The sequence below is a fragment of the Xylocopa sonorina genome, chromosome 6, assembly GCF_050948175.1.
Source record: "Xylocopa sonorina isolate GNS202 chromosome 6, iyXylSono1_principal, whole genome shotgun sequence".
NCBI lineage: Eukaryota > Metazoa > Arthropoda > Insecta > Hymenoptera > Apidae > Xylocopa > Xylocopa sonorina.
The window spans coordinates 12,938,252-12,963,105 of record NC_135198.1 but is presented as its reverse complement, the minus strand read 5'-3'; the positions used below and the strand labels follow the sequence as shown (position 1 = coordinate 12,963,105).

Here is a 24,854-nt window from a genome sequence, read left to right as displayed (position 1 = left end):
GCAGCTCGGATCTCGAGTTAATTGAACACCCACACCCCCGGTTGTTCTCCCTTGTTTTTCCTAAACCAGTCTCGAATCGCGAAAGTTTGATCTCGTTCCCAGAGACCGAGGCCCTCCGCTCGCGGTGTTTGCGAGCAACACGGTGTAGCAATCTTTGCGGAATGCCAGAGTTCACCGCCTCCGTGGAACAGGGTTAACAACGGCCGGGGAGAAAAGAAGAGGGAGGCAGGCGGAGGGCGAGAAGTACTCGCGAGCGCGAGAATCGAGTTTGAATCGCGGCTATATCGATTCGACGCGACGACGCGCGGCCCCGTTTCAATTCGTTCCGCACCCCCCTTTTCGGCCCGTCACGCCGTTCCGTGCGTCGGGATTCAATGAAAAGAGCGCTGGAACTTACCCTCCGCGTGAAAAGTCGGATGGCTTATCAGCCATCCTTCGCCTAGTTTGTATTCCGAATTTTCGCGGCGCCCGCCTCGCGATTCCAATATCGCCCGCTCGCGATACCGCCGTCGTGCCGTGTAAAATCTCCTATCGCGAACCGGAGCCACGCGACGAGAATTCCAAAGCGACTGCTCGCGTCCTCGTGCCGCGGGACCGAAAGATCCCCAGACGAACGCCAGCCATTTACCTGGGGCGTCGATCCTCGTCCCGCGATCCTCTCGAAGCCTTAACAAATTTCTCCTTCGCTACCTGCCTCGGAAATAATCCGCGACTCCCCTGGAAACGCACCCTCACCCTGCGCTATCGATGTCGCGCGAGGTTTTAGCGATGGTCCCTGTTATTTTCAACGATTTTTGCAACCAACACGCGGTGGTTGCATTCACGCGGAAGAAGACGACGATCCCGGATGAGTTGTTCAACGCGTTCCCCAAAGCGGGTGCAAATATCCGCGCGGCGAATGAAATAGTCTCATTAGCGACGCGAATAGCCGGGCAAAGCGTCCTCGACGACAAACAGTTTTAACGTCCGCTGGTTTTGACGCGGCCCGACATTGTTTGGACACCATTATCTCCGGCGATGTAACATCAATCGGTGTCGCGGGTGCATTTAGATAGCCTCCGGCCAGCTGTTTCGCTGTGGGCCGCGATCCTCCCCGCTGATACGTCACCTCCCGACGTGTTTACGACCCGGTGCCGGGATTTTTGACACCGGTACAGAGCGTTTTTCGAATCCCCTCGCCCTCCAGTATTTCACCGGGAATTTTTCCGCTTTTCCAGCTCCGCGATACCCGATCGCATCAACGATTTCGACGGCGTTCGCTCTCCACCCCGCGCGTTTAACTTGAACCAATTTTTTCTTCTCCCCGTCCACCCTGCCTGCGAACAACCGCGGCGGAAACCTCGATCCACGTCTTCCCACCATCGCCCCCCTTTTGTTCGCGTTGGATACACTCGGGCCGTAAAATGGAGTTGTTGCTGTTAAACTTTTTTTATCGCGCCGTCCGGACGCTTCCCCCTCTGCCACGAGCCGCGTACAGGGCGGCGAATTAGTTTAAAAATGTATTACAGTTATCCCCGCTAACTGGCTGCACATGCGCGCGCTAATTAAGGCTAACACGCTGGATTCTTCCGGCCCTCCGCACCCCGTCGTGCTCGTATTTCAAGTATGAAATACGAGTTGTTCGTTCTTCGAGCGTGCTCCGAAAATTGCGGCGAAAACTCGAGCAGGGCTCGTCGCGCGGAAGCCGGCCAAATGATGAAACTTTTAATCTGCTCTGGTCGCGGCCGCTGTCGGAACCGTGCGTTACCGCGCCTAGGGGAAGCTCGGGGAGAAAAAAAAGGGGAAAAGGTATATATTCGGTGGACCGAATTATGGTACCGGTTCCCAGGCACGTCGAGGAGCGTTGTTCCAATTACGCGGAACCACGCGGCACTCCGCGTCAGGCGCATCGAAAAATACAACAATTTCCCTTTGAGCGCGATCCGTGGCGTGCTCGCACGCGGAACAACGTTAGAAGGAATCTCTCTGGCAGCCATCGTGACCTTGTTCCCGGACGAACGGCGCAAAGCGAGACACTGGAAATTACCATCTTGATTTACGACGACGTTATTATCCCTCCGTTCGCGTCGAACGAGAATTACGCGATCTCAAAGGGAAACCAGTCGACCGTGGATCACGGGGACCACTCCGAGGACAAATCGACGAGTTTTTTCGTCGGAGAAGCGAAAAATCCGCCGTCCCTCCGAGGCGGACGCTCGGTGCGCTCGAGCGAAGGGTCGAAAGGTTGTCAGGGGGTGCGTTTCCAGCCGCTGCTAATTTACATCGACAGTGTTCGAAAATAGCTACCGACTGGAAGTGGCGCGTAATTAAGTTAGATATAATTGCAGTAATATATCTGTTCGCGAGGGTCCGCGGAGCGCTTGGTCGCGCAGGCATACGGTTCGCATCGTTCGACCCCCACGGTTGGTCCATTTACGTTTCCAAATATCATGTTTCAAACTCTCACGCCACTGCTAATCGAGAGACCGATCGCTTCGATACTTTCTCGTAACCGTGTTTCCATCGGGAAACGGATGTTCCAGCATCGTTGGTATTCCAGCAGCGCTCGGCTGACGCGCGATGGATCCGCGCGAGTCGATTCGCGTTGACGTTCCCCGCGTGACGCACGTCCGCGACGGTGTAAAATGATTTGGATTACGTGACTGCAACAGTGTCCTTTGAGACGGGGCGGAAAAAGTCGGCGGCCCTCGAAAGGTGCAGGTGGAAAATCCGGACGAGAGCCGCGCGGAATCTTTCGCGCTCGTCCACGTCTGGAAGAATGAAATTGTACAGTTTCAAAGAACCCTCTGAGCTTTAAGCACCGTCGACGGTTCTCCACGTATGCTTTACCAAGCGAAACTACGCCACCCCTCGTCCTTTCTAGCGATTCTGCGCCCCCAACCCCCTTCCAGTCGCGACCACCCTTGCCCACCCCCGCGCAGCTCGTACCTTCGCTCCCTTTGTTGGGGCGGAGATTCCTTCCTGCCGCTAGAAAAAGTAAATTGAACAGATCTAGAAACCGAGCAAAAGGAGAAGTCGCGCGCATCACGCGTTGCTCTCGTGTTGTTCACTAGTCTGCGAGGCGATTCTTACGAGACGTCTTCGACGTGGCTCGAGGAAACGCGGAATTGTCCCTCTCGCTGTCGATTTGATCGATCCAAGGCGAACGATCGGGATAAGTTCGATTAAAATGGGGATTATCGGAAATTGGAGAGTGCGCTCGCACGCGCGCTGATCATTTTTCGAAGCCCTCTCGCGGACGTTTGCGCACAGTACATGTGTACCTTTCGAAGCGATCGCGGGGGTATCTCGCGACGCCTTCGTTAAAGTTTCATGGGCGACGTATCACGCGTTCGCGAGCCTTCTCAAAAGCGCCTCGCTCCCCGCGGATAGAGCGAATATCCTCGCAAAGAGGATTTTCGTTACAAAGAGAAACGACTGAGAGTTTTCGACGGGAAGAACTTTCCATCAACGGAAACAACCGGCCAAGCGGCGCGACCCTGCCCCTCCTCGACGCGACTCGAGCCGCCATCTCGCTTTCCAACGGCGCTGCGCATAATTCCTCGCCACTGAATTTTTATCCACCACGTTTAACTTCGAGACCCTTCGCTCCTCGTGCACCGATACGGCGAATTTCCCCCCGTCTCAGAAGGCGGTACGGCTGTTTCTCGCTTTGAAATTGTCCAACAATTCCATGGGATACTCTGGTTTATTAGAATCTCGCGCGGGAACGGGCGCGTTTATCCGATATGAAATTCGCGAACGACCGGGCCAATACCCGGTGAAATGTTCCCGATGTTCTGTGTCCCGAAAGGGGAGCGGGCCGTCGAGAACGATTCGGTTTAGATTATTTTTCAGACGTCCTCCGCGTGTATTCAATCGTATCTCGCGGAAGGGGGCGGACACGATTCAATAAGGCCACGATATTGCCGACCCCGGTGGCTAACGTGGCCGTCGATTCTGTCTGAAATTTCAAATTCACCACGCGTCCGGTTATCGCGACCGATTCCTTTCTCTCTCTCTCTCTCTCTCGACAAACCCCGTTCGCGATACTTTAACCCCTCTGGTTTTGTGTCCGGAACGGACCCACGCTGCGATTTACACCTACGATCACAAAGGGTGGAAACGAGGAGGTGGATTAAAATTTAGTAGGATCCAGCGAGTTCAGCGGGATTTTTGTCCAGCCGCCCCCTTTCTGGATCCCCTGGAGAACGCGAGGGGTGGAACGCACCCCGCGCTTCGGTTCGCCGTCTAGTCCCCGGTCTATTGCTTCCGTTTTTCTCTTACTTCGCGGCGCAAACAAAGCGGGAACGGTTGCTCCGGTCGGGTCGGTTGTTTGTCTTCCATTAACTTCACCCCTTTCGGGCGAGGATAATGCGTTCCCCGGTTAATTCGCTTCCGCGACGCGCGGCGTCGGGAATTGCTGGCGGGTCGCCTCGCGGATCGATCCGCGTCGCGAGCCTTCGCCTCTGAATCAAACGAGAAATCGCTCGCGTTTCCACGGAGTCGTTACGCGTATCGCGGGACGCGGCACGGCCACTCGAAAGGTCCGCTCGATCGAAATGGAGCGGCTCGAGGCACTTCGCGAGACCCTCTCGCGCGCGAGGGACGCCTGGCATCTGTTTCGCGCCGCGGGAAACACGGTCAAAGACGAAGCGGTGGAAGAGGAGCGAGAGTGGCGAGAAGCGTGCTCGCGGGAATAAGAAACGTGGAGGGAAATCGTGCCGCGCAGCGGGGCTCAAAGGGACGCGGGACAATGGGGCCTCTGCTGCCGCGCCGCCTCGGATTCTCTCGCGAATTCATTCAACGATGTAACAGCCTGATGAGAAACGACATTTCGTCGATGAATGCGCGCGGGAGGGCAGTCAGCGCGCGTCGAAGACAGCTCGACGCGGCCTTGTTTCGTTTCGGTGGCTCCTGTGGAAGCGACTGTATTACCTCTTCGTCTGGCACATTTACGCTTTGCTCTTGGACTCTTTCGGGTATCGAGGCGCGCGCGAAACTCGCCTTTTATCGCTTTCTTCTATGGCTGGCGGATGCTCGCGAGATCGTGCCGCTGAATTTCGGGTCGAGGAAGCCGGCGATGTGTGTCGAGAACCGACTCGTCGAAAGACCCGTCGTCGAGGAACCGTGTAATCTGGAGCGTTGCCTCCGCGTTGTCTCATCGTCGGAATCTCCAGCCGGGTTCCCTCTTCTTTTGTTCGCTCGGTTGGCTCTCTCGCGAGATCCACGAACAGCCGGTCGTTATCGTGGTCCGGATAATTCTGAAGATCGCTTAAATTCGGTCCCTCGTTCTCGCGGTATTACCCGCAGATTAAAAAACCGAACTCTTCCTTTACAGCCAGCGTTCACCGGGAATCACCTCTCGCTTCGTGAATTTCGTTCTCGCGCTTCGCCAGTTAAACGCTGCGCGCTGTGGTTAATCTTTCCGTACGCTCGAATCATCGTCGCGTGCCCTTCGATTAGCCGCTCTCCCTCTGTACCCATCCGGACCGCGTCTCCGTTCGCGAGGGCTGCTCTCGCCGTTTCGGAGGCTCGATCACCGGGCTCGAGCGGATCCAATCGCGTTTCAGGCAACGACAATGGCCGACGAGTATTGAATCAACAGCTCGTTTGGTTTATTGAATTCTGACAATATTGCCAGGGACACGATGATAGATAGTCGACGCGATACGCCGGGACGAGCGACTAATGGCTACTCTCAAATTAATAGGGAACGCATTAGAATGTGTAACTCGTCGCGGTACGCGGAAGTGATTAAAATTGATCCTGCAATCAATCCGCGAACGGCGCCTGCTGCGCGAAGCCGATTTGATCGAGCTTCCTCCGTGCTCCTCTCGTTTCAGAAAATCTCCCCGCTCGACTGACTCTCGCCTCCGCGATTAACAACACGCTCGATCATCCTGCTTTTCCAGCCGCGTCTCGTTCGCCAACGCGAGCCCTCCTCTGCCTCTGTCGATCGTACGAAGGTTGGTTCGCGCGTCGCGTAACCTTGTTCCACCGGAAACGGCTCGACGGTAGCTGGTATCGGTATTCACCGGCACGGAGTGGCCCTCGGGTAATTCGCGGATGCACACAGGGGATCGTGCGACCCAACGATCGAGACCGGATGAAGACGCGCAACGACGCGTGCTGCCGCGCGAGTTTCCAGCTTCTCGCGCGGATTGCCTTGCCACTGGAAAAGGAAGATTGCACCCCCAGGTGTCGTCTCGGGGGTTACTGCAGGGAGATGCGCCTCTTCTATCCGTGTCTTAAGCACTCAGCCGTGCGTACCATCGTTCGCGATCAAAGTTCCGCGGGTATCTTTTTCTATTGCGCTTCGTGAAACACGTAGCTCGCGAGAGGATACAAACGCGAGTAGAATCGCGACTAGTTCGCGTGGCGATGTGGTCGAGAAATTCGGAAAACCGACGATCCAAGCGGTTAGCCGTAGACGCGGGTCTGACCCAGCGTAGGGTCGATCTACTGCGGACCAGCGACCACCCCATCGACTGACCCCGAAGTTCCACCAGGGTAGCGACCGACTGAAACAGTCGACTCTGGTTCGCTTAAGCCTGATTTAAAATTCACCAACTATGATTGCACGGGGCGTTAGGGCGTCTCCGATTCGGAGTGGCTGCGCTGATGGATGTAACCTGTTTCAGTTTTCGAGCTAATCTAAGTTTTATCATGGTCTACGCCTCGCGTATTCCAGTCTCGTCACCGTAGTTCCGCGTAACCCGCGAATCCATTCGACGTTATCGTTACGCCGTGGTCGTGTCTAGATGTTCTTAGCCAGCTTCCCAGTTTCCCTGGGCCCTGTCAGGCCTAGCGCGTGGCACAAGAGCGGGCGCCGTCTCCGCGGTGATTCCGTTAGAACTTTCTAGGTATTGATCGAGCCGCGTGCTTTAAATAACGCGCAATGCACCTCGAGGCCTGTCGATCCACCGGCGCGTAATTTAGTAATGCGTTTTTTCGTTCTTGCCCCTTCACGTGAGTGACATTAATAAACCGAGAGCGTCGTGTCGGCGGTCGGTCGTTAGTCTTCGACGGTAAAGACCGCCGGGCGGAGTCCAGCCTCCTCCCCGTCGATCGTCGAATCGAGATAGCCCTGACAGTTTAATCAAACATTATGTTTCCATTGCTACGTGCCAGCGGCGTAACTCGTGGCCGCTCGCGTCTCGCTGCCCCCGATTGTGATTTATCTTAAACGCCCGCTCGTGACGAGCGCAATTCGTTACCGTTATCCTGTTTTATTGGGCCTGCTGGCGGGGAAACAGCCGAGACGCACTCGTTCGCTCCGCTTCCCTTTCACGAGCGCCGCTCAGGAAGCTCGAGCGTCGATCTCGTTGATCGAGTCGCCTATTTCGACCGCGACTCTCGACCGAGACGGATTATTAGGATCGTCGACTCCCACGTTCGAAATATCGCGACGCGTACGAGGGGGTGTGCTCTCCCGTTCGCGCGCCTCTTAATCACGTGCACGGGCATCCCCGCGTCGATATCAGATGTCGATTAACGGATACGTTAATTGGGAACAATTATTTCAGAGGCGACACGGCTGAAAATTGAATCGGGCGTCGGAATAAAATTTTCACAGCCAATCGAACGTGGCACACGCGCGAACGCCCGTATCGACCAAGGAAATTACCGGTAATAAACGCCCCGACGATACACTCGCGGTCGCGCTTTTTCCGCGAAATTTGCCTCCGCGTTTCACTGCCGGTCGATCGTAAACGCGGGGATATTAAATATCGTTCCGTCCATACGAATGCGCATCAGGTAACTTCATCGCGAGGAACGTTCACCTGTGAACGTCGACTCCTGTCGAAGGGACGATTGCGAGCGAGTGGAGCGGGTCCGTCGTTGGTCAGACGGTCGAACGATGGTACGCGGTAGCCGCGCGAGGAATAAAAAGCCGTCGCCGGGTCAGGGGACGGGTAGCGAGGGTGCAAATCCGTGGTGAAATCTCCCGTCGATTGTTATCCGGCAACGGCTCGATGCGACGAATTTCTGTTGGCTTCGCGGGAAACAGCCTTTCGCGGACGTGGAAAAAAGCCGTCGCACGAACGCGCGTCGCGTCGCTCGATCCGATCGTCGATAAGATTTTCGCCCGTCGCTCGGCCGCACTCGAGCGAATCTCGCACGAGCGCAAAGTGCTCGCGTGACAGCGTCCATCTTTATTTTCATCGGGCATTAACGCTGACGCGCACTGTCGAACTGCACGAGCTGTCGACGGTTTAATTGCTGTCGGATCTTTGAGCGTAATGAAAAATGAACGGGAAGCCGTCCTTTTAATAACGAAGCGCGATCTCGCGTAGAAAACGGGGAGAAAGCCGCTTTGAGAAATGGCGAGATGGAATCTCGAGCGTCGGTGAATCGCGTGACACGTACGTCCGAGTACGTACGATATCGATTCGGCTAGTTCCCGTTCGACGTGTTTCAACGTCGTCTCGAGAAACCGTCGAACGTTTTGGCAGCCGAATTGCGGCTCGAGGAACGCGATCTCGATATGGTCTCATAGGAAATTCGTCAGCGTTAGCATCGCGATCGGTTATCGCGCGAGCGTTACGAACGAGCGCGAAAGGCACGATCGTACCCGCTCGCGGAGGCGAGTGTTAATGCTTTTACGCCAGCTCAAAGCTCGCGCGCGCGCTCGCGCTTTACTCAGCGCGCCGGTTCCACTGTATCGTTTCTCTCGTTCGGCAACAATGGGAGGACTGTCGATGGAAAATCAGCCTTTTGAGCCCGCGATTCGATTGGTAACCGACTAACTCTCGCCCTTCTCCATCGGTCAATTAACAAATGGGATTCAGCGTAGTCTCGTTTTTCATCGGTTCGTCTATTACGATTCAGAAACGACTAGGCGAGGAACAGGGTGGCGTGAAAAAGTTACTAGTCGCACTGGGCCGTGAAAAATTCGAGCGTCCTGGCCAGCGATAAATAAACGAACAACGGCGACGGCGTTCTTAGCTGGTGTTTGAAAAAAGCTCGACTCCCTCGATAATTAAACCGTTGTACCGCGCCCGGAACTAATTAGCGACGCGATACAAATGAAGCTCGACAAAAAAACGGCGCCACCTTCGAAGGGTATCCGCGTCTAACGCACCTGTTCTTCCGGCTCCCAGCTGGAAGCTTTTACATAATACGTCTTGTTTGTTCTTCTCCCTCGACGTCGGTTTTTCAGCGCGAAAGGAAAGCTGACGGGCCGCGCGCAGACGATTGTAAACGCCTCGCCATCCGGGGGTGTAATAGAGAAGCCATTGACGACGGTGGATGCACGCGCGTTGTCTCGCACAGCAAACAGTCCGCCCATATTGTACAAGCTCGAACCGCAAGGAATTTCGCGCCACGTTCCGCGCGTAACCATCCGCCTACGCGTGTCGCGGTGCACGCGTTGACGAGGGAGAGAAATCGCGCGGTTCGCGATCGAAATCCAGAGGAACACGCTCGCGATCGTGCGACGATCGAACGTCGCTTGCTTTTCGAGGAGGTCTCGCGATCCTGATCAGCCTACGCGGATTTATTCGGTGGCGCGAGCTGTGCGATTATTACCCGCGGGACCAGCGGTTGTTTCGGCAAGTTTCGCCAAGTTTGTATCGCAAGGTTACATGCACGGATGCGGGTAGTTTGGACGAAGGGTCGCGGAGGGCTCGTCGAGGCGAACGGTCGCGGCGGGAGACGTGTTTCTCCTCGCGACAGAGTTTCCTGGCGCAGTTGCGCGCACAGTACCCTCGTCGAGGTTCGTCGAACAACCGCTGTTGCATCGCGACAGACTTCCAAGCGCCGCTAACCGTATAATATTATTCGTATCTTCTTGGGACAGAACTCGCGCGAACTGCAGCCACGAGCTGACGGCTTGCTTAGCGCGTCCGACGCGGGGAGAAATCGATATCGGGTGGTGGGTGGCGGTTTAGTCAACCGTTCCTCGCTCGAGGTCAACTTTTTCGAGATCCTCGTCGAGAAAGATTCATAGGAGACATTTCCACGGCATTGTGGACGGTGGTCCGGGTTCGAGTGAGAACGATGGACCCGCGAATGAGAGGTATTTATCTTAATGCGATAAAAGCGCGGCGGAAAAAGAGGAGGTCAACAGCCGCCGGAGGGGTTCAGGAACGTTTCCAGGAATGCCTGGACCGCGCGCGCGAAAGGGGATGAAATAAAGTGCGCGAGAACGTGTGGGTATTAAGATATATAGCGTGGGAAACGCGTGCACGGATCCAGTGTTAAATCGAGTTTTCTCAAGGAGAACTGCGAACGGGAGTCGAGAGTTGTAAAGAGTTGTCGAGAGTTAAAAAAAAGTTATCGTTGTAATTCCAAGTTGAATTTATCTCGCTGCGCTAGTTTGTCCCCGCTACGACTCCGCTGTCTCCGACAGTCCCGATGACAAGGTAGTGGCTATCATCCGAAAGTATCGTGGACAGATGGCCCCAGGTGAGCGAGAAGCGGACGTCTCGCGACTCGCGTTCTCCTTCATCCTTCTCGCGTACGTCCGGCGAGGGCGCATAATGCGCCGCTGGGACCAGCAAGTGGTACGAGTCGGATCTATAGTCGGACGTGGTACGTTCGCCGCTGCGTTCGCGCGACGCTTGCGGTATTTCCGATGGGCTGCTCCTCTTCTACGCGGATGCAACGTAACGCGCGTTGTTACCAGTCGACGCTTATCGCGCCTCTCCAACCACCAAGTACTCCTCCCACGGGTCGTTTCCCTTCTTTTTTTCAGACTCGTCGCCACTTCCCGGCGATACGAGAAGTCTCCTCACCTTGGGACCATCGAGCTGGCTCCGCTCGCGCGGCAGCGATAAGCGGTAATTTTTATTCGCTCGTAATTTCAGCGCCGAGTGCATTGTAAGCGAAGGAGCCGGGACACGTCTCGCCGGGTGATAATCCAAGGAGAGGGACTGTACAGTCGGTCGGCCCGTTCTTAATTAATTCCGTAAGAACGATGAGCTCTGTATCCACGATACGGCGGCCGAGCTGAGGCGCCTCTGGACGAAACAATGCCTGGAAAGGCAACACGGCGATGGGAGGGGCGGCTATCTCCGGCGTCCGTGCCGTTCGCGAAGCCCCCAGAAGAAGGGTTTACCTTTCGGCTGGTAATTGTTTCTATTTCGTCATTTCGTCGCCCGTGCACCGTCTCCTAATTGTTCCCGCTTCTCGTCTCTTCACCTTCGAGGGGCATTAAACGGGGACTCGAGTCTTAAGGCGCCCCCGGGATCTTTCTTCGTTTCGTTTCGTCCTCTCCAACGTCGTTATCCACCGGGGTATCGGTATTTAACCGGAGTCATTAGCTGCGTCTTTGATAGTCACCCTCTACAGGCCCCCCCCTCGTTGACGAGAACCCAGGGGGTTTGGAAGGGGGGAACGCTCGAACCGTGTTTGTTTTCGCATGGAATTGCTTTCGAGGGACGTCAAAGACCGAATCGAAAAAACGATCCTTTGTGCCGGTACCGAAAACACGCTCTCTCTCCTCGAACGGTTCGAGGCTCTGGCGAACGCGCAAAGGTGCACACACGCGCGCGCGCGCGCGCGCGCGGACAAATAATTCGCCTGCGCTGCGGTTTCGGGTTTTTTTCGCTCGTTCATTTTTTACAATTTCATGCTGCCCGGCCACACCGTGGCGCGCACCGCGGCAAAAGAAACGCCACCCCTTTTTCTCTCTTCTTCTCGGCTAGGCGGCTCGTTTCGCCCCGGGTATTTTTGACCGCTCGAGGATTTCTTCCGCGTAGCTTCAGCACGAAACCGCGGCGTTAGCGTGACTGGTGCGAGCGGCTTACACGCCTGCGGAATCGCGACACGCTTCTTGTGTCGTGCCGCCGTTGGAACCGGGCTCCGACGATCGACGAGGGCGCGTTCGAGTTCACGTTTTCTAGGCTGAACGCACGGGGAACTCCCTTCGTAACGCAATTTCATTGATCCTCCTCGGGCGGTGCAACACGGTGGCTGGGCGTAAGTCAGCTGTTCCGGACTAAACGACGCGGAACGCGCGTTATTGTATCAAGTTACACCTCCGCGGCAGTAAAGCCTGCCATTGCGACTGCAATTGTTAGAACATAGTGCGGCGGAGAGAGCACTTCGGGGCAGGAGTAGGGCAGGAACATTCGGGGGGGAGGGCCGTAGTAAAAGTTTGTGGTAAATGTTATTGCAGTCTAGCCACCGCGGTACGCTCTTTCGAGTAACTCTAGGCTTCTAAACATTACCACAATCTGTTACCGCAATCGAGCGGCTAACCAACGAACGGGTTGAGTCGCGGGGGGGTTGGCGCGAGGTCGCGTCGCGAAGAAAAGCGTCACGTGGAAATAAAAGGCCGGGTGGCCAAAGGAAACGCGATCGAACGCGTCTGACTTCTCTCCGTGGCGCACGTACCTCGTCGAATCGAGTTTGTCGTGTACCTAGCCGGCGAAATCGTCACGGTCGCTCCTTCGAATCGAATTTTCCGGCCGATCGATCGTTCGGCTCGTTCCGCTCGCTCCTGCGCGACGAGTGAAAACGCGGAGAGGAACGGGACAGCGTTCCGTCTGCCACGGGATTTACGAGCGTCTCGCGTGTACGCGCGTTTATCCAAAACGGGCAGCTGACCCCGCCATCAGCAGTTCAGAGCTATATGAAACCCTGACGTGGCTGGCAGGGTTGTAATTGTCGCCCTTTGTCCGTCATACGAGCCAGCAGCTCCACTGCGGCGGTGAACCGCAAGCTTTCCGGGCCTCGCTGGAATCGCTGAACCGAGCTGGCGTTATCGCATCGGGTGCTTAATTCCTGCTTTATCACTTACGTCCACCGATCCGCTTTCCACGTTCGCCCGGTTCTCGTTCCCCTTCGTTTTTGGTCGCCCACATTTTTTCCCAACATTCCTGCGATCGAACGATTCGCTGTTTCGAACCGCGTGGAATTTCTCGCTCAGCTGCCTGCGATTCTTTCGAGCTCGCCTCTCGCTTATCGCGGTCCAAGCTGAGTTACGCTCGCGGTCCGCGCTCGCCTTACCGCCTCTCTCGCCTCGGCGCCAGAGCTCCGCGTTTCCTCCCCGGCTAACTGCGTTTCCGCTGCTGGCGCACTTCTCCGCTGGCATAAATACGCCGCCCGGAAACCGTCTACCAAATGTTGCAGGCATTATGAAAACCCATAAACTAACGTTCCGCGGAAGTGGGCTGGCCTTCCCTCCGGTCTAGGTCTAGCCGATCGATAAGCGCCAATGCGAGCTGTTTCAGACGTTTATGCACACCGTGGCCGCACCTTCGCGCGAGACGGTGCCCGTTACCTTCCGTCTCCTCGTAAACGATCCTCGTTCCACGCCAGACGCTCCGACCGAGTTCCATTCGTCCTGTTATTCGATCCCTCGGACACGTACTCGCGGAATTTATTCCACGTTGCGTCGAATCATCGACGACACCAACTGGTTCGCCGATTATTCGGAGCATCGAGCGTTCTCCTTTCGTTCTACGACCTTATTGTAGAATCGCGATTCGATTCAAGGTGGCACGCGAACGGGAATAAAAAAAGAACGGTTTTCCAAGCGACAATGGGGTCATCGGCATATAGCAGGTGGCAAGGCTGTGCGTTACAAAGTCGGGTCCCGCGATGCGTGTAACGCGGCTGGCTATTCCTCTGTTTTTTTCTCTTTTTTTCGCCACGTATTCAATGGCGATTCCACGACGCCCGCACGCACCACCAGAGTTATGACAACAACGGGTGAAAACTGAAACGCGCCGCGATGTATCAGCAGGTGTTCACCGGTCGATCGATCGATCTCCGGTAATCCACCCGGGTGGCAGTCGAACAAAACGCGGCCTCGCTGTTTCGCCCTTCTATTTTCCTTTCCATTCGCGGCAGCTTCCCGCCGCTCGTCCGCGAAAATCGACGACCGAGTCGCCGCGTTTTTAAGGGCCGCGAAACATCCACCGGCGGTCCTCGAGCGATTTTTCCTTCTATTAACGAGCTCGTCGGATAGATACGAGTAAACAGAGCCCGGATACAAAGCCCGCGGAGAAGAACCCCGTCTCGTTTCAAAGGGAGAAAAATTATACTCACTGGTCTCCGGAATTCTCGTATCGTGAGCGACTAGAAGCTGGGCCGCGAGCGAGACCCGACGTCCGGAAGTACTCTCAGCCACGCACTCGTATCTGCCGCTGTCCTCAGGCTTCGCGGAGGATATCACCACTTTTGATCTCCGCCTGTGAACAATCAACGTGACATCGATTAGAAACGCTTCCAAGATCCATTCCTCGCGAAAATCGTCCGTGAAGGAGGACGAGTCCTTTCCCTCTCGCGGTAAACCACGCGTCGAAGGGGTTGCAGGGTCGCGAGCGAGGGCGTTATTGTCGCGCGTCAGCCGGCAGTCGCTGTGACGACGAACAGAGATGCCTCGGGAGAATGCGGATTAGCTCGTTTATTATCTTTCGTAGGAGTAGGCGAATCTCGAGACGGGACCGAGTGGTCGCGTATATAGACCTGCTCCTCGGAGTCCCGGGCGAAGATTCCGCAAAGTTCGAGCAAACAGGAAGTTTTGCCTGCGCTCCCGGAGATCCGAATACCCTCGGCCGTAAGCTTCCGGGTGGGCTTAGCGAGGCCTTCTGAAATTTCTGGACTTCTCTCTATCCCGGGTGAAACTCGTTTTTCCGTATGAAGAAGCCGAAACTTCTGCCCCGGTCGGAGCTCTCGAACTTGCCCCCTTCGAGACGACCGGCGAATTTAATAACTTTTCGAACGCTGCGGATTACCGCCGCCGGAAGTCCCGTCGTAACGCAAAATACATCGATGACGATCGACGCGGGTTCCTCGCGTTCATCCGTTCTACTTTATCCCGACGGTTTCTTGATTCACGTCGATGAAGACGTTCGCAGACGGTTCGAGTTTTGCCACGCGCGTCCACGGGAAGGAAGTGCTATTTTTTTCATCCGGTTTGATTAACATCAATGGTCAATCGATTTCTTCGAGATCGACGGGGCTCTACGAAGCTCGAGACGGGACGGTTCTCGAGCGTGGATAGAAATCCGGAAGGGGACAGGGTCGAACTGTCGGAGAGCGAAGAGCGGCGTTCCGATCGCGAGGCAAAACGTGAGGTTCGCCGTAAGACGGCTCCTTAAATTGGAACCGATTCAGCTGGTTCCAGGATGGCCCTCCGTCTCGCTCCCTCCATTTGTCAGAGAAGTTCCCGATGGCTCCTGTATTACGCCGCAATCCACCGGGTCCACGTACTTGGCGGAAGGTTAACGGACCGAGGAGAAGAGAAGCTTGATCGTAAATCCGCAACCGGATACAATTCCAAGGGTGGATCTTCGGCTTCCGTCGACCCTGTCCGCCGTCGGTTCTTCCCGTCCCGCTCGCTCCGAGCAACGCGCGGTGGTCTCGCGAATTTTCGACGTCTCGCGACGAGGGTTGCGACGGTTGGATAAAATTCGCGATACTCTCGAAGGTTTTCACGCGCTTAATCGACGCAGCGCCGCGACGACGAAGGTCGCCCGGCGCAATTTTCCATCCGAGATAGGATAAAACGGAGGCAGCGGCACTTTCGAGTAATTCCAGCACGGCGGACCGATGATTAACGAAACGAGCGCGCGAATCGCGATCGATTCGGACGCAATTTCCGCGACCGCCGTGTACGCGCGGTACAATCCCCTAATTGCACGCGAAATCGACGCTTTCTCTGCCCTGCCTGCGCGCAGTTATTAATCTCGCCGTGTTGTCTCCTCGCGTTAAGCGAAACTTGCGTCCCCCGAATCGATTCGGCTTAATCCGCCTCGTTAAACTCCGTCGAACGGTGAACCGGCTCGCTGCGAACCGTCCCGCGTGTTCTCATGATTGACCGTCGATCGAATCGGACGTCGAACGAACGACGATTCGTCGAGAGAGGAGCGAAACTTCTCCGCGTTCGTCGGCTCGTCGAAGGAATCGAGATCATCGTCGAAACGAACCGAACGGAGGCGAGGTAATTGCCCGCTCGGATGAAAAAAGTTAAAACGGACCGTAACGGAGTCGAGGGTGAAATGAAAACGAGGAACCGGCGTGGCGAACAGGATTAACTCGAAACCCTATTTTTTTCCACCGCCTCCGTACCGCGCGATCGAAAAATACTCTAGGCGCCTTTCACGCGATACTTCAGCCTCTAACCGCACCCCTGACGCGGCCCTACGCGTGTTTGCATAAACGCGTATGCACTCGACCGCCGGGCGCAAGGGGGATGAATACCGGATCGGCGGTGTTTTGCATTCTGCAGCTCGAATTTGCCGGAGCTTCCTCTCGCGGCGAGCTTGTTCGACCGTTTTCTATTCCCCGTTCAATGGAAAGATCGAATCGACTCGAGAGGTCCCGGTCCGATTGAAACGTCCGTGGGGGGCGAATCGAATCGTTGCCCCGCGTCCCCCTTCGACGAGCGTCCGGCTAGCTCGCACTCGAGTCGTCGCGCGAAAACGAGGTTTCCATCGCCGTCAGGTGTCGGTCCTTCTTCCCGCCGCCGAAAAGTATCCGTGAATGGGCGCGGGCGATGGAGTTGGCCCGGGGTCGAGCGAAAATATTTGCACGAGTCGTAGCCAAGGGTTCCGTCCCGTCTGCTCGTCCCCTTTAAGCGATTTCGCATGCAAGCAGTTCGGGAGATACCGAGATACACCGAGAACGAGAGAAACACGGGGAGAACAGAGAATGGCGGTGGGGAGGAACGGCGGGGAACGACGAGAGGAGAGAAAAAGACACGCTAGAGGGGCCTACGGTGGGATCCAGCAGGGAAGGGTTTCTAATTTGGTGCCGCGGCAAAAATCGACACTCCGTCTAGACTACCGCCACTCTCCGGTTAGTACGCCGCGTATATATGCCATCGCGAGAGAGAAGAAGCTTCGAAGAGGAGTATCGAACCAAGAGGAAGAGAGAGAGAGGGAGAGAGAGAGAGAGAGAGAAAGACGGTGCGAGACAGGCTGGAAAAAGGGTTAAAGGTAGAGAGAGGGATCCGGGCAGCGTAGGGAGAGAGATAAACCGAGATTTCTATTTATGTATTCCACCTCGTTCATGACTCGGTCCGTCTTTCGCGCTCTCCTTTCATCTCGTTACGTTTTTGCGGCCGGTTAGCCTCCTCCCTGGGCCACGTCCGCCATTCCCACCACCAAAGGGGATCGATCCACGGGGATTTTCTAACGACCCGGCCAGGCGAATCGCCAGCGTCTGCCGGCGGTCCGCGTGGAAAAATCTCTCGCGAGCCGCCCACCGTTCGAATGCCCTTTCCCAGGGCAGACGCCGCGGTCTCTCCCGTCTCCGCTGTCTATCCTCCGTTTTCAATTAACCGGACGAGAAATTAGGATTTTTTCGCGACGCCAGTCCGGAGAGCGGACCGTCGTGTTCCTCGATTATTAACCGGAAACTCGGATGACGATGGAGCCTCGAGTCGTCGGTGGCTGTTGGTACGGTTAACTTATCCGGCGGATCCGCGGAAATTAAAGGATCGAGCGTGGCGGCTTCCGCGACGGGAAGCGAGCTACTTCTTCCAGGTTGTTACCAGCAACTTTCGAGAGCGACGCAGCCTCTCGATTATAGGCGCTGCGATATTCCGCGGAAGCGGTGCTACCGGTCGCGGTAAGATTAGGCGGTAACTCGGAAGCTTAGCTAGCCGGCAGGCTTAAGAATGGACTTTACGATCGTGCTAAGTGAATGGAGGGCCCCCCCCGTCGACTTTCCGCGCGAGATAAGTCTGCAACGGCCGTAACTTAACGCTTCGATGTCCCTCTCCTCTTCTTTATCACCGCGGCGAGGCGGCAGTATATTATACGCGTAACGATGTTTTCTGTACCTGGCAATATCGGGGCCGCCCGTACGAGCCGTTCCCGAGGTAACAGGACGCACCTGCTCGCTTTTCGCTCGTCGTATTTTCCGCGCGATCGCGCAACAACCGGGGACCCAATTCCGCGCCAAGCCGCTCCATAAATCTCCCCGGCGCAATAACGCGCGTCGAATCACCGTTCAGTCCGCGTACTCACTCCGACCGGGCAACGTTCCGCGCCGCTTCGCGATTTTTCGCGCGCCGCGCGTTAATTCGAGCTTCATTCTGAATATTAACAGACTCGTGAATACTCCGCACGCGTCGAATTTTTATCCCCTCCGCGAGAGACTGCCGGCTTGCCATTTCCGGGGGCGGACGATAAAAATCGCGGACCCGTTCGCGCGCGATTATTGCCAGGGTCTCGCGGAGGAGTTCATTTCCGCGACACGTCCACCTACCCGCGGCGCGTTTCTCGTTCGCTAACGATCCCGCCGCCTGGATTTCGACTGTCGCGGCGGCGGACTTCACCTTCCGCCGGTTCGCGTTATCAAAACTCGGCCCTGCCACGGCGATTAATAGAAATTACGCGTCTATCCGTATATACTCGCGGATTGTTTCAACTGTTAAGCCCGCGGTCGGAGGATAACAGCCGGGGCCGGGCGCGGGCACGCTTCGTTACGTTCGTAATTTCGCGGCCCGGCTCCGTCGCTCTGTTTGCTTTCCCTTTAGATTACAATTGGAGAGCGCCGCCGAGTTTCGAGGATATAATATTCAATTACACCCCCCCTAGGATCCTCTCTCGCGGCGCTCGTTTTATACCAGCGAAGCCAGTTTACCGGGTATTTCAAACGCGCTCATCCCGAGACCGACTCGTCGTCAATTAACCGTATAAAGCGGTCCTCCATTCCGGGTTTTAAATCCGCCGGTAATCTCTACCAGACTTTTCGCTCGCGTCGCCCCGTCAAGACGTCGCCGTCATGTGGGGTATTAAGCTTAATTCGCCTCCCCTCTCTCTCTCTCTCTCTCCCTCTTTTTCCACTTTTCGCTCTCCGGTTGTTCATCGCGGCTGTACCGTTTTCCCGCGAGCGATAGAAAAGGGGGACGAGCGAGGGAAATCGTTCCCGTTCAAGCGTTTCGTCGACCAGGGAAATCAGCCGGGGTTCTACCGGATTGTCGGCGGTCGCGCGAAGGTAACCACAGCCGGGGGTCTCCGCTCTTTGAGACACGCGTGCAGAGGATAGACGAGCCGAGATATGATAACAGAATTTAGGAATGCCAGCGGCGCGTGGCATTCGACGAGGGAACGAGGCGAACCCCGGTGGCTTTGAAAGTGGAGAGAGCCGACGCCGTGCGGTACGGGCGAGTACGTCGAGGGGTTCGATCGAGGAACGCGGCAGAATGGATTCCTAATGGCGGGCCGTCGCTGCGAATGGCGAGCGAGGACTATCAGTCTTGTAATGGAAACGGCATGTCGTGCCCGGAGCACCCTTGGCCGGGGTGAAAAAGAGATACACGGGTCGGGACGGGGCGAAGAAGCGGACGGGCGCGGCGTTTCTTCGTCCCCGCCACCCTCGCTGGCCCTTCTGTTTTTCTTCCATCCCGTGGAACCAGTTAATGGTTTTCTTTTGGCCGGCTGGCTGGCTCGCTGCGTTAATGCCTCTCCGCCGCGGTCGAACGGCGACGGGCTGCTCCCTTTCCGTCTTCCACGATCGTTTTTCTTCGCTCGCCAGCGACCACGTCACCACCGGTTGTTCCACGGAATTCTTCCGGGAACGATTGCATCGAGCCACGCGCGGCGCACATCGACGCGAGCAACCTTTCGAGGACGCTCATCCCTCGAGCCTTTCTTCCTCGCCATTGTTGGGGGCTGGCGCACCCCTTCTTTCCGTTTCGCTCGTTCTCGTTCGCGATACCAAGAGACAAGCCAGGGAACAGGAAGATCGCTGTCTCGATAGTCGAAGAAAAGGAAGGGGATCGCGAACGATCGGACGCGCGAGAACGACACGCGCGTCTGACTTATGCTCGAGGTGAATTCCTCGCTCGGCTCGGTGACGCGGCGCCCGCGGTCGAACGGGGTAATTTCGGTCGAGTCTCTTCAGCAGCCGTGGTATCGAATTACGTAGCGATGTCGTCTGGAAGTCACCGCCGGCTCGTGGCTGATTTAACGAATCAGTTACGTTAGCGGGATACGAATAACGATGGCCAGACTACGCGACGCTTCTCGATGGTCCCCGACGACGAGACTGCGAGAGCGCGGCTTCTAATTTTAACCGGGACAGCTCAGTGCCGTATCGACTCGATCCTCGCCCGTGGCCGTTCCCGTACCCCCCCTCTGGCTGCTTTAAAAATCGTTACTGTCCCACCGTCAAGGGGGAGAGAGCCGCGCCTAAACCAGCCGCGTTCAACGTAACCCCGTCGTTACTTGTAATTCGAATGCAACGGGGAGCGTCACACGGGGCAACGAGCTGCGCGCGTTAACGATCGCAGTAATTCCAGCGAGCTTCACTGATCGGCGAGCGTCTACGAGGTCCACGATCTCCTCGAACAACGAAGGAAAACTACGACTTCCTCTGCCCCTCCGTTGGGGCTGCTCTCGAGGAATAGTCGGAATCTGGGCCCCCCTTTGGGATTCCAACTCTCGTGTCGTGGCAGCTCGTTAAGCCGCACGGATTTTCCCGAGCATATCGCGCGGAATTTCGCGCAAACCCACCCCCCCCCCCCCCAGATGGAATCCCTGCAAGTTTTCCTCGGCGCTCGCGAACGGTGATAAAACATCCTAATGATCGACGCTCGCGCCAGGTTGCGAGCACCGCGGCGGGTGTATTGTTCGAAAGTTTTCGCAGTCGCGACTCGAGGTGAACGAAATTTCGCGTAATCCTCCGCCACCGCCGCCACCGGTTACGTAGCTCGGCTAAATGGGACGAGGGTACGCGAGTGGTTCGCGCGAAGGAACAGCTCGATGGGAAGATTCCGGTCCTTTCAGGAGCACCCTCTCGCCGTGGAGTGTCGCGAGACGGACAGCCAGTGCTTTTCGGATAGAGAACCGGCTGGATTTATGGCGTCCGTCGCGTTTTTCCGGGCGGACGTTCGGTTGAAAGCGCGAGGCTCTGTCGGCCCGGACGATGTATCGGAGAGTGGTGCTTCCGTCTAAGCGGCAGATAGTCAAAAGCTCGTGCCGTTCGCACGCTCGTCCGGTTATAAATACCGTGACCCATCAATGGCACTGCTTCCACCATTCAGACCCGCGACACGAGCGAACAAGTGGGGAAGCAAAGCGCGGAGCGTCTCTTGACTGCGAGAGAAGAAGAGGACGAAGAAGAAGAAGAAGAAGAAGACGCTTCTCGTCGTTTTCTCTCCTTACTTTTCATCCTGGACGTTGCATCGAGTTTTTCGATCGCCGTCCCGGCATCGCGCCGCCTTTCGGTCGGAAATAATATACTCACGAGGACGCGATGAGTTACGAGAACCGAGACGAGCACGGGGCGTCGTTTATGTAGAACAGTTTAGTCTGGTGACGCGCTCGCTGATTTATCCGGCGCGAGACAAACGTAGAAAATAAAGCGACGCCGTGGGTAGGGGTGGCGCGTTTTATTTTCATCTCGCACGGTGTCCCCTTCCGCCACTTATCAGCCACCGTTAACCTCCTTTAATCGTCGAGATTCGACGACTCCACGGTCGCTCGTCCGTTTCACGGTAGTCACGCCGCGTTTCTTCTCCCTGCATTTTTCAGAGATCCGCCGCTGGGGCTCGGTCAAAGGGCATCGCGGCTCGCCTTTCGCCTCTCTCGCTCGACCGACGGATAAACTGCGATATTATTCCGCCTGTCTCGTTATTAATATCCTACGGTTCTCTGTGCAAGCTCGCTGGAATTATTTCCGCTTTGTTTACGAGGCGGATCGCGCCACTCCTAATCCGGGGCCGTCTGTGCTGCCGCATTTACGTTAAATCGCCCGATAGTCGAGACCGTTTCAGTCTTTCGACTAACAACGCCGAATCCCCCTTACGTTGCTCCGTTATTCCCAATTAAATTAACTCGAATAACGCTTCCGACGTACCGATAGACGAGTTCCTCGATCCCCCCACCCAGTGCGTGGATCGAAACGTCCGCTCGCGCTCTAGAAAACAGTAAATCCTAGCAAGAGAGAGCGAGAGAGAGAGAGAGAGAAAGGCGGTGTTGATCGGGAAATTAGCTGGAAGTGAAATCGGCTTGGAAATGCAACGTCTGGCCGCGACGGTTGGGCATTCCGGAAAAAAGGTGAAACGATTTTGGTTGACTGCAAAGACATCGGGACAAAGCTCTTCGCGGGGGCGAATAAAAGGAGCGAAAGAATCTGGTATAGTTCTTAGCAGGGATGAAGTGGGCAACGGTGAAGTCCCCTGGAGAGCTTTCGAGCCGCTCGCCACCAGCCCGCGTAATCTCGTCTCTCTTTCCGTCGTTGCACAACGCGCCCGTCCCCCCCACGGTCTATATATCGCGGTTACGCCCTGATTCGTCAAGAGCCACCTTTCTTCTACCTCCCCTCCAAGCCATTGTTTTCTCTTCTTGCCAGCCTGCGTTCGACTTCCGTCTCGCCCTTCCACCTCGCGGACCCGCTTCCGCTTTCTTTACCCCCGATCCGGCCGACTGTCCCCTCCCTTTCACGAGCGAAATTTCGTTTCGCGATCTTTCGCCCCGATTTTCTGCTCCCTTTCGCGGCTACGGAGATTGCCTTTTGTTCTTGGCCCATTTGTCGTCGTCGTCGTCGTCGTCCCTTACCCCACAGGACGCGAGAAAAGTGACGACGACGACGACGACGACGACGGGAAGGCCAGCGACGCGTGTCATCCCTCGCGACGTTAATTCGATCGAAATCTCCTCGGGACACGGCTGCTTTTCACCGGCCAGAGATATTACGTTACAAAGCAGTTTTCGGGGGCCGATGTTCCGACTTCAAAGTCACGGTATCGCCCTCGCTCCTCGCCGCCAGGACAAAAGCAGCTTTCGCGCCCACCCCTCGACCCAATCCCCAGCCGATGGATCCCTCGCAAGGTTGCCTCTCGAAAGCGAAGCGAGGAGTGCCCTCTCGACCTTCTTCCATCTCCCGACGTTATCAATAATTTTTAACCCACCCGCAACAGGGGGAAATGTTTTCTCACCAACCCAGCCCGCCAGTTCTTTCATCAACTATTTAACGCGGCTCGAGAACGCTTTATCCGCTTAGAAAGTTGTCCAGCGGCATTTTTCTCGCGCTGCGCTTTTTCGAGACGTCGACGAAATGGCGGAGGGTGTCGTTCTCGGTGGAGGAGAGGCGAAGGGTAGCGATTCTCGCGAACAGAACCGATTTAAATCTAAGCACGAGCGTTGGCAAGCGCGCGCCGCGGATGAGAATTTCTTCTCGGTTCGCCGCTGCGCGCCGCGGCTGCCCTCGCTTCTCGCGGCGTGAGTCATCGACGGACGACGGAGATGCTGGACCTTGTCGCGAATCTAAATAAATACCCGCGCGAAAAACCGGGCGAAGGGGGTGCGGCCCTGTACCGAGACATCGCTTAGAAATGCGTGAGTAAGAACCTTAGACCGCGGTAAATTTATATCCTGGCCAGGCTCGCGTTGCGCCTTTTCAACTTCCTACCTTCTGCGCGCACTCGCGCTTCTCTCGCCCTCGGCTGGAGACGATCGTCGCGCGAGCTCGTTCGAGACGCGATCTCGATAATTTTCGTTAAACCGGTGGATTTTCAGCGAGAAATTCCGTAATGGAATCGTTCGAGGGTCTCAGGGCGACGTCGCGACGTATTATCGCGGCTCGTATTCGTTGGAATCGGTCTCTCGACCGTGGTGTCCCGACGAAAATCGTTAAATTATAAACCAACACGCTCCAGCTGGCCGACGGCCCGGTAATTTGATTCACAATGTCTGGCTCGATGCTCTCCCGAGCGGCGCGAGGCCCAGTTTCCTCTTAACTCTCGTCGCAACGATTGATTTTTGCCGCGACGTCGCCGCGAGCGGACGCAACGCGCCAAAACCAATATTCGACGCGATACGTTCCGCCCTTTTGACCACGGTTTTCCGAATTCCAGCTCGCGTCCTATCGCGTACCTAAAACAGCGAGGTACCCGCCGGAACAAAGGGAATATCGCGCGGCAAACAATACACGGAAGGGGTAAAAATCGTGGCGCGCGTTGGCCTGCGCTGGGAACGCGCATTCATTTCGTGCCTCTAATTAATGATTAATTAAGACCAGGCCGGTCGAGGCCGCGGAGAGTCGCCTCGTTTTCGTCTAACGAAATAAATTGCTACAAAGGAAGGGCCGCGACTGAAAACGGGGGGGAAGGGTTGGCCTTACGGAAAAGCGCGAGGTTTCCGCGAGAGAACGAGCCAGCGCCGCGTGCGCGCGGCCGTCCCGAGGAGAACAGCGCCAGTGCAACCCCACTTCGCCCACGGATGCCCATCAGTTTTAATTAATTATTAATTAGCCGTGCACAAAGGCGGCGACCTCGCATTCGGCGTTGCTAACTCCGTAGACACCGCCTGGGGATCCCGGTTTCCGCCTAGCGAGCATCCCTTATGCTTACGTCGCTAACGTCTCTCCGCGGCATCGAAATCTCGCGCAGATTCCATTACCACCACCCGCGTCTTTAAAGGAGGCAAGCAGCGCGCGAATCTTCTTAATTAATCCCGGCTAATTGCGGTGAATTGCCGGATTGTGCGTGTTTCTTTCTCCCCGCGTAACTATTAAGACGGACCGTCGTAGTCGTTCGTCCGTTCCATTCTCCTTTGTTTCCACCCCGTTCTATCTCTCCTCGTAGTCGTCCGCTAATGCTTCCGCCGGATAATCGTCTCGTTGCGGGAGCGAAATTTCCAACTTTCTCAGCGGAAAACCATTCGCGGCTTCCTCCTCGCGGCGAGAAAAATCGTAAGTCTTCGATTAGAGGGCGGGTGGGCTGGTGGAAAGTTTCCCGACGTCGTTTCATAAATATTCGAGGAACGCGAAGGGTTAATTGCGCCGGTTGGGCGGGCGTAGATGTTACGGGCCGGGTCTCTACGGAGGGTGTCTCGCGTATTTCCGGCACGGCCTGGCGATCGGTCACCCGTGGTACGTTTTCCCCTCGGAGGAATCTATAAATATTTGATTCGAGCCGCGAGAGGGTGCCGCGGCGAGTCGGATCCTTGCGGATCAACCGT

At 56.2% G+C, this 24,854-nt stretch overlaps 1 protein-coding gene across 1 annotated transcript in view; it reads right to left on the bottom strand.

Annotated features, from left to right (window-relative positions):
- The window catches only part of Vn (membrane-bound neuregulin protein vein), a 153,350-nt gene that overhangs the window by 21,399 nt on the left and 107,097 nt on the right, over positions 1 to 24,854 (bottom strand). The window contains exon 3 of the mRNA XM_076897256.1: positions 13,984 to 14,126. Within this exon, the coding sequence (XP_076753371.1) occupies positions 13,984 to 14,126 (143 nt within the window). The remainder of the gene's footprint in view (positions 1 to 13,983; positions 14,127 to 24,854) is intronic.